The 15,537-nt window shown below is 38.3% G+C and overlaps 2 protein-coding genes and 1 non-coding gene across 3 annotated transcripts in view; 1 reads left to right on the top strand and 2 right to left on the bottom strand.

The window, feature by feature from the left end:
- LOC144650060 (RNA cytosine-C(5)-methyltransferase NSUN2-like) overlaps positions 1-15,537 on the bottom strand; it is a 57,835-nt gene that overhangs the window by 2,231 nt on the left and 40,067 nt on the right. Inside the window, exons 12-20 of the mRNA XM_078509707.1 lie at positions 13,790-13,863; positions 13,386-13,513; positions 5,005-5,149; positions 4,192-4,544; positions 3,091-3,192; positions 2,836-2,971; positions 1,525-1,602; positions 768-909; positions 364-409 (exon numbers count right to left, since the gene is read on the bottom strand). Coding sequence (XP_078365833.1) covers positions 364-409; positions 768-909; positions 1,525-1,602; positions 2,836-2,971; positions 3,091-3,192; positions 4,192-4,544; positions 5,005-5,149; positions 13,386-13,513; positions 13,790-13,863 — 1,204 coding nt within the window. The remainder of the gene's footprint in view (positions 1-363; positions 410-767; positions 910-1,524; positions 1,603-2,835; positions 2,972-3,090; positions 3,193-4,191; positions 4,545-5,004; positions 5,150-13,385; positions 13,514-13,789; positions 13,864-15,537) is intronic.
- LOC144650094 (uncharacterized) lies at positions 6,685-7,925 on the top strand. Its single transcript, XM_078509756.1, has one exon. It carries the CDS (start codon positions 6,752-6,754, stop codon positions 7,445-7,447), a length of 696 nt encoding a protein of 231 aa, XP_078365882.1. The 5' UTR covers positions 6,685-6,751; the 3' UTR covers positions 7,448-7,925.
- Trnat-cgu (transfer RNA threonine (anticodon CGU)) lies at positions 10,884-10,958 on the bottom strand. The gene has a single exon. It is a non-coding gene; the product is annotated as a tRNA-Thr (tRNA).

Genomic DNA, 15,537 nt, shown 5'->3' with positions numbered 1-15,537 from the left:
ATGGTACATGAAATTATAGTTTCGGACGAGTCGATTAAAGTCGTTGTAACAAGTTATTGTTCTGTAAGTACCAGGTAGAAAGTTCCATAGTTTACAAGCAAGATAAATAAATGAGTCAAACCTAACTACATCTTATAACATCATCATAAAGAAAAACAAAACGTTTCTAACGAATTTTCAATTACAGTGAATTGCATGGAGAAAAAGTTTAGAGTGCTGACCGTTATGGAAGGTTTGACAGTTACTGTATAGTTATAGCTGATCAAGGTCTGGGAAACGTTCTGTAGGGATACTCAGAAGTTAGAGAATGTTTCAAACTTGAACATTTTACTCTTATTTGAAAAGGAAAGCAAGTTTACCAACCTGTATGGTCCATTGGGTTCATAAATGTACACAATACATCCTTGTTCTTAAAATAAAAACAACAATTGTTAAAATAGAGTAGTAATTACGTATTGATTACTGGGTATAGACTGAATTGGTTTTCCCCGAAATCAGTAAGCTGGTTTCATTTTCCCAAAGTCTCCAAGAAAATACTTTTACTTTACAGATGTCCATGGTGAACAAATTGTATATCATTTACGGGGAGTAACGCTTGAGATAAACTTGAGAAGCTAGCTGACATTCACCTAGATTTTTAGAAAAGGTATACACTGATAACTGAAAAAATTGCACAGATTAAGCACAAAGCTGCAGACACAAACCAAAGAGTAATGTAAAAGAAACATTTCAAACCGTTAGTAATCTTTACATCAAAGCACTCAAACCTTCAATATCATTCAACTGCTCCCTTGTTCCACTTGAAAATTCATTGATAAAAGGCCTGTCATGAGTCAACAGGATCACAACATCCTTCTGGGAAAGTATCACTTTACGCTTGCTTATAAATGGTAGCATTGCTTCAATACCCTGTAGAATTTATAAAAAACGTACCTGAAATAAACTTCAGGATAAAAAAAAACAGCAATTTTTTAAAAAAGAATATTTTTATAGTAATTTTGAATATTAAATAAAAGTTTTACTTGTCTAAGGTAGATTAGAAAAGCTCTGTGATGTTGTTATTACCATGGCATTCTGTCAGGTTGTCAAAACAATTACTACTGGTACCCATTCAACATAGCGAGAGAGCTAAAACCTCTACGACCATTTTGCCAAATAACAGCCATGCTCATGGCTTGAGCCATATTAACCCAAATTAGCATAACCCAGCGGCTGTCTATTGGCAAAACACGCAATCTGATTGGCTACACAGGTGCCTTTTATGGATCGTTAGACAGCTCTCGGGGTATGCGCTTAGTTTTTCGCTGAATTTTATCAACAAATTCTTCAAAAAATCAACTCTAGTGATTATTTAACAGATCAGCCACTGGCTTATGCAAAAACAATTAGACGGCTTGTTCTCAGTTTCTACCGGCTTTTGATAGTTGGAGAGGGGCGAACTATCAGCCGATAGAAACCTCAAGCTTGCTGTCTTATTGTTAAATAGAGTACAGATACAGTTGTGTTTATCATATGTTTGCATACCTCCTGCATTAACCTGAAATCACATCCCACATTGTCAGCATCTGCACGTGCAATAACCTTCATCCCTGTGTTAACGACCTGGCAAAACAGCGACAAACAAACTAATGATATGTGATGTGTTTCTTGTGTGCATCTGAAATGCTAAGTTGTGTTCCCTTGTTTTATACTATTTCAGGCACTGTTTTTTTGGTTCAAATGAATGAAGTATAGTTATCACCATATTCTGTATCACAATATTATTACAGAATACCTTTTCTGTATTTGGGTTTACAGCACATTCATGTGACCTGAATAGTGCCTTTTTACTTTTTATTGGATCTATTCCTTCGGAAATACCAATATAATTAATGAAATTAACAAGTGAAACACAGATGTGACACTCACACTGGTGATATGAGGCAGGCAGCTATACTGATAAACCTATAGCCTTGTTGAACTGAAGTATACCTCCTCAGCCACAGCCAACTTTTTCTGGGTCAAAGGCGTGAAATTTTTAGCCTGGGATTGCTAGGATTTCCGAAGACGATATGACAATGTCTGAAGTTTTCCGAAGATGTCCGAAGTATTCTGAAGACATACCAAACATATCCCGATCCCAGTGCATGGACATGTTTTCCTAATTACGAGCTCGCTCCCAATGCTTTTCTTGTCAAAACTCTGAGATTTTGGGTAAAGTAGCATCATTTACTCATTTTACATGGAGTTTTCGTTTTTCACATTGGTCTGAGTTTACATATTTTTGGTTGTAATAACTCACATTAATTTTGTTAACTAGGCATGAGAAATTGGTTCGTAGGCGTGAGTTGACATGAGATCAAAGTTTTCAAGGCCTACTCTGAGACCAAAAGTCGCCGTAACTTTGGGCGACCTAAGGCGACTTTAGGCGATTTTAGCTTATTTTGTCCAAAATTACGGGCGATTTTGGGCGACTTTAGGCGATTTTGAGCGACTTTGGGCAATTTTATGTGACCTTTTAGGCCATTCTAGGTGACCGACCTAAGTACAGTTGTGGTATACATGTACATGGGAATCATCATGGTACACCATAAAGCATTGTTACAGAAAATATCTATACTATCTATAAAACAACTTAAAGCGACTTAGGGTGACTTTAGGCGACTTAGGGCGACTTAGGGCGACTTTAGGCGACTTTGGGCGATTTTGGGTCCCAGAGTAGGCCTTTTTCAACTTGCAGGCATGAGTCTCACGCCCAAGGCGTGAGAGTTGGCAGGTATACTGAAGTTGAATGAGTAGTATAATTTATTACCTGAAGACATCAACTTATAATTTATACCATTTAATACAACAAACCTTATGATTGTCATCAATCATCTCCATTACTTCTTTCACTGCTTTGGACACAAGATAAATATTCCTTTTCTTCCCAGCAACAGATCTCACCATAAGTTGATTGGCAGGAAAACATTCATCAATTCCATAGAATTTTCTTTAAAAGTAATAAAATGACAAATGTTGTACTTAGTCACATAGCTTGTTGTTTATTGTCTGGTGGGAAAATTGTATCAACTTTCTACAAATGTACCATACCATACAATATGCACTTACTTAATTAGAGGCCAGTGCTCATCATCTGCCTCAATAAAAACAAACGGATCCTCTTTAAAACCTTTCATTTCCACCTTAGCTTTTTTCCTTGGAGGCTGAACCCTAAAATTGCACAATTAAATTAATCAGAGCTCAGCAACTGCAAAAATGAAAATGCAACATGGCCATAATAAAACATTAAACACAACTTGAAAGTGCAGGGAATAAACGCAATACAGGAACTTGTCTTGTATATTCCTTTTGTGTTCCTGCAATAACAGCTTTTCACTTCAGTTCACTTCTGACAAGAAAAACATGATGCAATGGACAAGGATCCCAGCCAAAGAGGAATAGGAATTCTCTTATAGTCACGGCCAGGGATAAGTTCAGTCTGACTGGGCATGACCATTTTTTTTACTTTACTTGTGAGCCAATCACGTATCTTTAACCTGCGTCTGAAGCACAATTTTAATATCAAATATGCTGTTGAAAATGTTTGCCCCGCAGGCTTTACAGGTAACATTGTTTCAAGGTGTCTCATGCTGCTGGATCTTTAACCTTAATAGGATCATTCCAAACATAGCAATTCCATTACAGTTGTCTATTATCTGATGCTCTAACATGATTCTGGCACAGACTAGGCTACTTTTACCAAGTGTATAATCTTCTTTGCTTTGTTTGCCTTCTGGTGGACCACATGGCTATAGTTTGCATTTTAATATGAAAACCAACATGGGGGGCTATCATGAATATTGACTTTCATTATTCAACTAGAGCTGAAAACCTTGTGGACTCATCACCAATAGATGAGCTTAAAAACTAGTGCATTACAGGAAGGCGGGAGCCCGAGCAATTCAGGCACAGCAGGGAGGTATCCATGGCAACCCTGCAAGCAAGAACCACCCCCAGAAACAGTCGCCAACTGCCACCATTGCACTGAAAAGGCTTCCGTGGACAATACTTACCTACACCCACAGACCACAAGGGCAGGAGAGATGGGAGCAAGAATCCGCTATGATTTGCTCCTCAAGGGGGAGACTGCTCAATGCATTGACTCAAGGTTTACTTTGACTAATTTGCATTTAGCCTTATGAAAATAAAGGAGCTGTTACATCAACTTACTGCTGTGCTGGTTCCCCAGTGGTGTCATTATCATTGGCACTCTCATTTTGTGATGAAGCCTTCTCCAGTTCAAGATTCTCACTACTGCTATGTTGTTCATCATTACTGAGCTTGTTAGCTTTATCATCTTCCTCACCATACACATTACTGTGTGCATCTTGTTCATCAAACTCATCTAAATCTTTGTCTGCACTGTTTGTGACCTCATCACAAGTTGCGTTTCCTTGAGAACTTGCTGCAGCCTTCTCAATTGTTGTGGTTCCTTCTTCAGATTTGCAATGATTTGCAATCTCATCTCCAGTCAATAAGGTGGACTCTGTGTCTTTTTTTTTATACTTTTCCTCTTTTTTCTTCTGTAAAATAAGTTCAGTTTAATTTTTTCTCTTTTTTCATCTGTTAAATAAGTTAAGTTGAATGTAAGAAAAACCAACATTCTTGCCATCAGTTGGTCAGCAATAAAATTAATTTTCTTCACTATACTGTAAGTGAAAGTGGCAAAAAAACAAACAATAAACCGGTAAATATAGATCATAACTTTATAATTTGTGATTCCACATACATCAGTTAACTCACTACCAAGTTCAATCTTGTACCTCAAGACTTCACTTATTACTATGTAAGCTTGACAGAACCAGCGACTCTTAAAAGACTGTTGCAGAATCTATTTTGGTTGATTTTTAAAAATATTATTGTAATAAAAATGGCTGGAAGCAAAACACCAAGGATTTCATTGAGCCATGCTTTTGAAGGCTAGATAAGCATATGTCTTGTAACAAAGACCTCTCAATATTTTGGTTTTTAACAACATCCTACCTGCCAGTCAGCCATACTTTCCCACGGTAGGAGCCGTGGATTATTACTACATCTTTTACCATTTTCCCAAGGTGCTTGAAACTTTTTTTCAAGAACAGCGATAAAAAATCCACCTGTGTCCTGCTGATGGGGATATATTCTCATGCTGCAGTGAAAATAAATATGTGAGTTCAAACAGGCAAAATGTATATCCACCAACACAGGATGACCTAGCACAAATATTTGATCCAGATTACTTTTGTACAGTGCACAGATCAATGCCATTGCAGATGTGATGTACTTTATACATAGCAGTGACATCTTCACTAGTCATGTGAAGTGACCACTTCCTGGTGAACAAATGTTCACATGCCCCGGTTTATGCATATTTGGTGTGGGTACAGGTAGTAACAAATAGGAGCCAGTAGTTGGGCATAAGACAAATTTACATCAAGTCTTCATCAAAGATGCAGACATCCTCTATAGAGTATCTATCCACAGTTATTGCGGGCCCAAGAGAGGCCCGCAACCCTAATCTTGACAGTGACCAGCAGATTGCGTATTACGCGTGCGCGCCACGTTTATAAAGGCTATCTGCAAACCGGAAGTTGAAAATTTTGTTCTTCCACTAAGAACGATCGGAATGCAAAAAATGTGTCAATCACGACAGTTTGTCGTAACACCGGAAGAGAAAAATCTTGTCTCCAAGAGCGATAAGAATGTGAAAAAATCAACAGTTTGTCACATTAGATCGAGGCTTCTGTCTTGCAGACAGTACGTTTTGCAGACGTTGTTTTATAGGTGTTGCTTTTGAGAAGATCTGCTGTGATTGTATCACAGAAAACTACGGCAAAGCGAATGATTCCAACAACGGTTTTTCTCAAGAAATTCCTTATAACACTGACAACAAAGCGAGTTTGCCGACGGAGGAAAATCACATCTCAATTCACACCGCGTGCTCGACTACACTTCGCAAAACTGTCAATAAAAAAAACAACTCTGATTGGTTTGCGGCAATAGGAAATGATAAAAAACATTCGTGATTTAAGCGTGACGCGTTACTCGACCTTACTCGGAATAATTTTATCTTGTCCAGTGATTTTAAAACACTTCCCTCCCAGTACCTTCTCTTAACTGCATCGAGGCCCGCACTTTCTAACCTGTGGTTACCACTAGTTTTATACATGATCAAAGTTTACAGCAGTTGTCAATCACACAGGACCTCTAGAGCAAGAAGTCGAGAAAAAAGTACGTAAGAGTTTTAGTTGATGTCAATCATCTCTGCCTCCCATTCTGTAGTTACTCATTACTCAGTTGTAATATCAAAATCTCGAGAAAAATATTGAAACGTGTTGTTTAGTTAATGAAATAAAAGTTTACATTTTGTTTTCCAAAACCAGAAAAAAAGAACAAAAATAATTTTGTACACGGGGATTTGCTAGATGTGACCAGTCATTTATGCAAGCGAATTAGCAGAGTAGAAAACATAGGATCAGGTGAAGAAAGAAATAATACCATTTGCACAGTGGTAGCCTTTTTTCTTATCACTTTTACCGTATTTCTCTATATTTTATTTCCCTACTCAGTTTTTATTTAAACGAAAAAAAGAATAGATCCGTGATCCGCGATCCGCGATCCCTGATCCAGGTCTTCAACAAGTTGTTATCACAAACAGATCACGTGACCAACTCAGGGATGGTTTTCAAAATGGCGGCTTTTTCACGCGTGTAAATGTTCTGCTCTGTTGGAACAAGAAAAATAAAGAGAAATGAAGCTGGCATTTCCACGACTTCATGTCGATACATCGGCCATTAAAGGTCTTATCGACTGGTACTGTCAACGATTAGGAATGAATGTTTTGAGAGCAATGCAGAGCGATACAGAGTTGATACACTGGGTAGGTTATGGAAAGAAGCCGCAATCTTCATTTGTAGAGTTCCGCTGTGACATGCAGCAAGCTGATCCGCCCAAGTGTTACGTATCCATGCCATCGTCAGACGTTTACTGGAAGATAGGATTGTCCCTTGTCGATGTAGACACTGCTCGCTCGCAGCTTGTGAGGCAAGGTGTTGATGTGACATCAACGAAGCAGTTCCGTGACATTGGCTACATGTGTCACTTAAAAGACCCATTTGGTTACTCCATAGAACTACTACAGCATGATTTCAAGTGTAATTTCTGTTCTGAGCGGATACAAAGCTCGCTTCAACCAAACTTGGCGCTTGGTCAGCAAACACACTTGGGGCAAATAACTCTGCGCGTGTCGGATATTGAAAAAACCCTGAGTTTTTACCAGTCTGCACTGGGCATGAAGCTGCTTTCACGACAGAACATTCCCAACATGTTCGATCTATACTTTCTGGCTTGTACGGACGAGAAGCCACCTTCAGATGACTTGAATGCAGTGGAAATTCGTGAATGGCTTTGGAGAAGACCGTACACCACTCTTGAACTGCAACACTAGCCGCAACAAAACCACAAGTTTAACACTGCAGACATACACCGAGAGAGTGGATTTAGTGCTCTTGCGTTCACAGTCCATGCACAACGTTTTGAGGAGCTGAAAATCGCTCTTAGTGTGGAAGAGGTAAGCAAAAATTACCCGGAATATGACAGCCGTGTACTGCAGTGCAAGGACCCTGATGGTACAACCGTTCTGTTCATTCAAGAATGACACATTCTCTTTCAAAAAGCAGACAAATTACAGAACAACAACAACAAATATTCTCTTGATTGGCTTAGAACTTAGAAGCTCTGCACACAGAAGCATAGACCTTGAAATTTACCTACAGATACTCTTGAGTAAATATGGAAAGTCTAGGTTTTTATTTTGCAGCACAGTGTTTGTTCAAATGTCTTGTTTTTGTCAACAATCTTAATGTGGCATTGAGCTAGTGAATTTTAATAATAATAAAACTTGGCACCACATTGAGGGTCACAAAGGATATTCTGTGCTGAGCAGGTACACGTAAAATGTCTAGTCTGAACTAGTTTGGGTGGTCGCTTGCAGACAGTCTGATCTCATGCATGGGGTGATATTTTCCAGAGGCTTATAAACCACAGGGTACCCACACAAGTGGTGTGACTGCATGTTCCAAACATAAAGAAATGTGTGAGAATATTGAAAGATGTACTTGTACTTATTGTTGTAAAATATTCCAAGTAATGTCTACATTAAAGCTCAAAATAAACGTAAATCTACCTCATTTGTTTATTTTGCCGTCTCTGTAGCTCAAAATGGCGAAAAATTTAAAACAATTTGGGCCATCCAAATAAAATGTTTCGTTTCCCATCGCCAGACAGACCGATTTTTTTTCGAAATGTAAAAAAAATTCCAGATTCACTAGTCAAAGAGGCAAGTACTTTACTTGTAATTTTAATTTATTATCACACGATCTTGTTTTATTGACAACAATTGGTTGATGTGATGTCCTTGTCTTTGAGAAGCTCATTTTCAGCCGGCCAATACCAAGATGATTTTCACACAGAAATTGGAATCACTCAGTATCCAAAATGGACACCAGAGAAACTGAATGGGTGGCCCTTCTTCTTGCTAACCGCCAAGTAAAATCCAAAATAAAAGGTTCTAATATTAATGTAAGGGCAACAAGTTTAGTTATTTTATGATTGTCATATCTGGGTTGTATAGCGTCTTGGTTTCTTATTTTTACCACAGTTTTCCTGGAGTCATTGCTAACCAACGGTTTTTTAGCAAACTAAAACTGCAAACCATTAACCCAAAAAGTGGCATCAGTCACCACTGAGGTGTTGTGGCTTGCAAGAGGCTCCAGCTATAGTGATCTGATTGGGAAAAATTTTGGTATTGTTGCAAACTGTCACTTGTACAAGGTAGTTACTTATTAGAGGTATGACTCTATTTGACACTTGATTGTGTATTTTATCCAAGTCAATGATGGATAAAGATGGGGTCTTTAATTGGCCATAGAATATGACTATAATGGGGTAGGGGTTCTGAGAGGCCAGTGGCACATACCCAACAAAGATTGACCAAAGTACCCCCCCCCCCGGGCATTTTATGCCCATTTACAAACAAAACAATTATTCAGGCAATGTTTCTCTTATATCCATAACAAGCCAGTTCTACATTCTGCATTTTAAGTGACATAGCATCAGCAGCTTTTCTATACTCAATCAGCTTCAGGAGTTATCGGTCAGAGGAGACAACTCAAGGTGGCTCCATACATTTTAATTACTGTGCATGTGCTCATGAAGCAGGCTTTTAGAATCTGCTTGCAAGAGCTGACAAGCATAGAAAAAAAAAGATCAAACTTTATATATGGCAAATAATTCAAAGGAAAAAATTATCCATAACAGAAATTCGAGAGCAGATAATGCTGTTGAAACTTCTCGAAGGGATTGTATCAAACACCTTGCAAATACTGTAAGCCAACCTTGTGGTACATGTGTACAACGGAAGCGTGTGCAAATTCGCTACCTTGTCGGGCATGTTTAAAACACGAAATGAATGCCAAATTAAGTTAAATGATATTACCGTTCCACTGAAATCTGCTTCTGTTACTTAATTTATTCTGTGTACACTGTAAGGACAAGGAATAAATCCCGACAAATTAAAGAAAGTTTTGATAAGGGGTAAACATAAGCTTAATAAGTAATACAAATTTTAATGTTTGTAATACTGCAACGAACTACAACCAATCGTTCCAATCACAAATTCTCCGTCACAGACCCCCGGGGGGGTACTCCCATAATTTTCGGATAGGGGTGTGCCGCCAAGGTTCTTAAACCCTGACCCTATTTAAGGATGAAGAAAGCGAATATTGATACCCTTTTTAAGGCCCAAGCCCAAAAAATGACACCCTATTCAAGGGAAAAGCAAAAACGAAAAATGGCGTGAACGGGTAAACGTTATTACGTTTCTGTAACATTGGAAGTTAAGCATCAAGCATAGAATACTAGACTAAACCTAGTTTAATAATATGCCATCATAATGTGATTGATTCTTTTTGTTTAGCTGCGCGTTTACGCACTACACGTTTTGGCTGATACAATTTAGCTACCCTATCCAAGGATAACACCGGGAACACAACGCCAAAAGGTGGAAAAATGATACCCTATTTAAGGATCGGGAACCTCAAAAACCATACCCTATCGGGCGGCACATACCTATATAGCCCATATATGGAAGTACCCCCCCCCCCGGGCACAGACCTTATAACTCCAGTCTCTCCTTGTTAACAAGTTGCTGTTTGCCTAGGATATTAATTTTTAATCAAAAAGGCGGCCATTACTTTTTGGCATAGAAAGAAAACGATTAATTTGTTTGTCTCACGTCAGGAGATTTATGACAGAAGGACTCGTCTGAACAGTTCTTTCTTTTCAGAGTAATATCTGAACTTTTTTCAAATTGGACTTTCCAACTCCTTATCCTATAACGTTGAAGTTATAACTTTGTTTTCTGTTTTACAGCTGTGGAATGAAGTCGTCAAAAAGGCGAGACAGCGGCATTTACATGCCGCCGCCTCCCATGCTTCAGTGAAATTTATCATTTTTGTTTGCATAAACAGCGACTTTGCTTGTCTCACTTAGAACAACTGCAAATTATTCTTACTTCTTGAATAGTACTACTTATTTGTATACCCCTCATTATTATTTTCTTGAATTTGACGCAACATATTTCCTTGTCCTTACGTTGTACACAGAATACATCAGGCAACAGATGCAAATTTCAGTGGAACGGTAATATCAAGGGCCTGGTTACAAGCAGGTAGGTTAACCCTAGTGCTAGGGTGTTCCAAGTTCATTAACGTCCCAAGCACAATTTTTTTTATAGTTGGAACGTGTTTGACGGAGAAACTATAAATACTTATGGTGAAGAAATTATTCAACATGACACGAGCGTGGGACAAAGAAAAAATCTGAGTCCCCGACGGGAATCGAACCCATGGCCTCCCAGATACGGGTTGGGCGCTCTAACCAACTGAGCTACGAGAGACTCGTTGTGAGCTGGGCCATTTACTAGGTTGATATGTGACACGCGTCCTGCATACTGCTAGGAACAGCAATGTCGAAATCATCAAATGTGTAGTAAATAATAAAGATGGTAAATTTCAAGCTCGGTGATAAATAGTGAAGAAATTATTCAACATGACTTTCAACATTACTTATGTTATGGAATGACCTCACTTATGCAGCGCCAAACATTTTACCACAAACTTTGTCGTAAGAAGCTGTTATTCGAAAATAATTCCGTTCCAGTGCAAAAATACGACAAATTGTGAATGAACACGATGTTTCTTGGTCACAATTCGCTGTTTTTGTCGGTATTTTTAAACATATTTAGCTTCTTGGAGCCAAAATAAAGTTGTCCCGGTTAGGCGAGTTATCCCTAGCAGAGCGTTTACAAGGCGCCAGGGTTACCCTAGCAGCTAGGGTTACCCTGGCGCTAGGGTAACCCTAGCTGCCTTGTAATCACGTCAATGAAAAAAAGAAGAAATGTGGGAGCACAAGGGTAACCCTCCTGCTAGGGTAACCCTAACACTAGGGTTACCCTACCTGCTTGTAAACAGGCCCTTAATTTAGCTCTTATCTTTAATATCATTTTCGCCATTTCGTGTTTTAAACACGCCCTACATTTTCATGTCAAAATTTTTAAAAATTTCAAATAATCATTTTTCCAGATGAAAATATATGAATTTTCCAACCCTAACATACACTTCTATTGCCTAGTCATAAATCTGCCCTTTTCAACTCTAAACTGCAAACCTCTATACTGTTGTTCAGATCAGTCAACAAAACATATCCTGGACCCCTTTCTCAAATCACCATGATCTAAATGTGCTGTATTTCAAAACAATCATCTCGAACACTAAATCCTTGTAAAATGAAAACAGGCGGAAATGTTACTTAAACTTATGACCGCTCAGACAGCAAATAAAAGGAGGTAAGGAAATTTATTCATAAATCATTGGAATGTTTTTTAAAGATCCCAGAACTAAATATATAAATTTAAATCAAATTAAATCACACAAATACCGGTAAATAAACAAAATAAAATTATTTAAACTAACAAGTGACTTGTCACTTGAAGATTGTAGAGCTCACATAAAAATAACAAATTATGCATATTTCTTTTTATTTTGAAATACAAGCAGATACATGAACCACAAACTGGATGTCACGAGTCACCACAGTACACCTGGAGAAATTTTCCTGTCAAACAGGATAATGATGGTATTGCTTCATCTCCAGGAAAGCTTATTACCAAGAGTTAAAAAACTCACACACCGTACATACATATCCAAGTGGATTGGATACTATTCTATTCAGTCTGCCACAGCTGGCATGGTAGGTAGTGTATAGCTGACTAACATTCAAGCCTACCACAACACAACTGAACTCATTCAACTGATATCATATGCAACATGTATGATGGAGCCATGATCCAAAGACCTGACTAGGAAAGCACACCCCAGAGAAAATATACAAATTAAAAGCCATCAGACAACAGAATGCCTTCAGCACTCACAAATGCACCAACATGTCCAAACCCACATCCTTCTTCCCACAACAACTGCTATGAGTAGAAGAAGCAGCAGCATATCAACAAATACCAGAATTGATGACTCGCGGTCACATGATGTCCATTCTGAGTGGTATGAAACACATCACAGGACAGGCCATTCACTGCCTGCTACAGAACTGGCAGTGGTAAACATTGAAATTAATAATTAGTCTTCACAGCAGGCATACTTCAAAATTTATGCATTAATCCCTTAAACCTCACAGCTGGCTGATTCAAACACAATGTCTACAGTACAAGTCAGACAACCCTTTACGATTTAATCAACAGAACCTACAAAGACCAAAATGATCCAAACCCAAAATGAGGAGAAGTAGGCCAATGACCAAGCATAAAAAGGACTCACTATCCTTGATGAACAAACGGAGTAAGAAAGCAAATAACCAACGCCAACAAAGAACAATCCTGATATATGGTGAGACATTCACCCCTACAATGATCACAAAAAAGGCAAGGCGCAAAAAAAAACTGCCAAGAAGATCCAATGTCCATGAATGCATCAACAACTTCTACAACAAGATTATGATAGCAGTTTTGTTGTCTCATGACATAAGCACTTTACAACAGTCAGTCAGAATTGGGCATTTTGTGCCACGCCCGTAGCACTGTAGTTACAATTTACAGATTACTGGGAAGCAGATAGGAGAGATGGACATAAGTAAAGAGGGAGGAATAGGATAGGTGCATGTCCATTAGTGAAGAGGGAGGGGTAGGAGAGGTGACCATTGGTGAAGAGGGTGTGGTAGGAAAGGCATTTGTTTGACTTTGACTAGTACCGGTAATGCTAACATTAAACTGGCAAGTAATCCTAAGAATCTAATCACAAACAACTTCTGCATACCATCTTTCTAAATGTAATTTGTTCACAACCTCTTCGGACGGAGCCAACATTTCTGGTTTAAAGCCTTTTGAATAGTATTCTGTTCCAGGATCACAATTATCAACAATTGTCATATCTTTTGTCATCACCTGCAAAATAAAATGTTAATTAACTTTGTCAATATTGTTATTCCAAAAGGAAAAATTAATTTAAATTTAAGACTAACAAAATATATATTTTAAGTCTGGTTAGTTTAAGATGATGCTTAAATGCTGAGCAAACAGCTGTTAAGTATACTTTTTTTGGCTCATGGACTCCAAAAAAAAGCCCATTTTGTGAGTTTGCAAGTGTAAATTTCGAGCCCATGACTGCAGTTCACAACAAGTACACAAGTGCTAAACCCTCAGTACTTAACGTTAAGTTACCTTCCAAGTCTTTAAGCCTGGGGATCTCTTCAAGTTTGGAAGATGGGAAGAAACATCAACAAGTTCTATTGCACCTAAACCACAAAATAATAGTTACCAATCACAGTCATACAGCTCACATACAGGACAAACATCGTAAAGTACTCAGTTGTTCAAAGGGTGGATAATGCTAAGAGTCATGTGGAGATGAGATGAGTTGAGTCAAGGCAAGTCGAGTTGATTCGAGAGTCCAGTCAAGTTGATTTCATCATCCCCAGATTGAGCTGTATGCAGGGGTGACCCTATTCGGCGGAATGGCGGAAAAATGGAACGGCACGGCGGAATATTCTAAAACGAGGAATGACGGAATATCCTAAAATGCGGAATGACGGAATATTGTAAAATGCGGAATTGTGAAAAGAGGCAACAACAGCGACAAAAACAAACAAACAAAAGTAAAACTAGTGATACCTATCGGTAGAAATGCCAACGAGTACAACGGGACGCTTAATGATTTTGGTCGATCAATAAACATTATGCGTTTTCTTTGAAAAGCTTGAATGTTTATGGAATAAAATGCGATTTTATGAAGGCTAAATGAGGAAAAAGTTCTAAAATAAAACCAAAGTAGTGAAGATCGAGTGAGAAATCTTGTAAACTTTATGCTATTTGAGAGTTTCAAGCCATTGTTGTCCGATGCCGCTATTTTGGAGTGGTTTCCGCTGTTTTAAAGTCCTATAGGTCTTAATCATAGTGGCTATGAGCCACTGAACACGGAAAATAAATTACGGAACAAAAAGCAAACTTTTACAAAGATTTGCCAAAACAAAAGCATTTCAAACTTTCCACACTGCAGTTAAATCCATTCAGCACATAAGTATTAAAAAAAATTGAGGTTTTAAAAGGTAAAAGCCTGTTCGGACAAGTTTGAGGCCAAAGATGGAACAAGTTTATTTTATTATTCCCAGAATAATTCATCATGCGCAATGCGTGATGTCTCAAATGTCACGTTAAATTGTTGTTGTTGAGACATTGCAAATTGCGTTCGGGCAACCAGCTTTTAGAAAAATTAAAGGCCCTGTTTCCCGAGAAAAAAACGCCGGACAATCCAGGAAAAAGTATAGTATAGGGAATTTATTTTATAAATTCAAGAAACGAAATAAAACTCTCTTCTGATCGATAAAATCCGTGTTGTTTACTTAGCCAGACCTAACTTAATTACGCATGCAAATTTGTATGACTTCGAAATTTTCGAAGCTCTGGAAATCTTGAAGCTTTGAAATGCATTTCTTGCCTTTATCTTAAATGAAATTAAATTCTAAACAAAGTTAAATTCAAGTTTCTTTCGTATTTCAATCTCTAGTTCGGGAATTTTGGCTTTTTGAAGCGGACAGATTTGAAACTTCTTTGTTTAATTATGAGACGTATCTTGTCTGGGAATTTTAGTTGCCAATGAATCATGCACGTGCTGAAGAAATTAGTAGCGCGCTGATTGGCCAAACTACAACAAAGTGTGCACGTGCTGAACAGATTCTGCTGAACGGATTGGCTAAAAACATCAGTCATTGTGTCGTCACGATCTACCTTACATTACATTACTTACATTACTCGACATTTTGGAGCGTTTGTGAGATTTTTTTCGCACATACGAATCTTCTCGCGGCTCTATGATCTGCCGCCTCGTCAGGCCTTCTGGTCTTCCAGAAGGCCTGACTCGTTGGCAATTAGAACTGCTAACTTTCTCAAACAGCGATTTAAGGTTAAGAATG

This window comes from Oculina patagonica, chromosome 4, assembly GCF_052425735.1.
Source record: "Oculina patagonica isolate OP01 chromosome 4, crgOcupat, whole genome shotgun sequence".
Lineage (NCBI taxonomy): Eukaryota > Metazoa > Cnidaria > Anthozoa > Scleractinia > Oculinidae > Oculina > Oculina patagonica.
The sequence above is the reverse complement of the archived record's forward strand: the minus strand, read 5'-3'. Positions and strand labels throughout refer to the sequence as shown.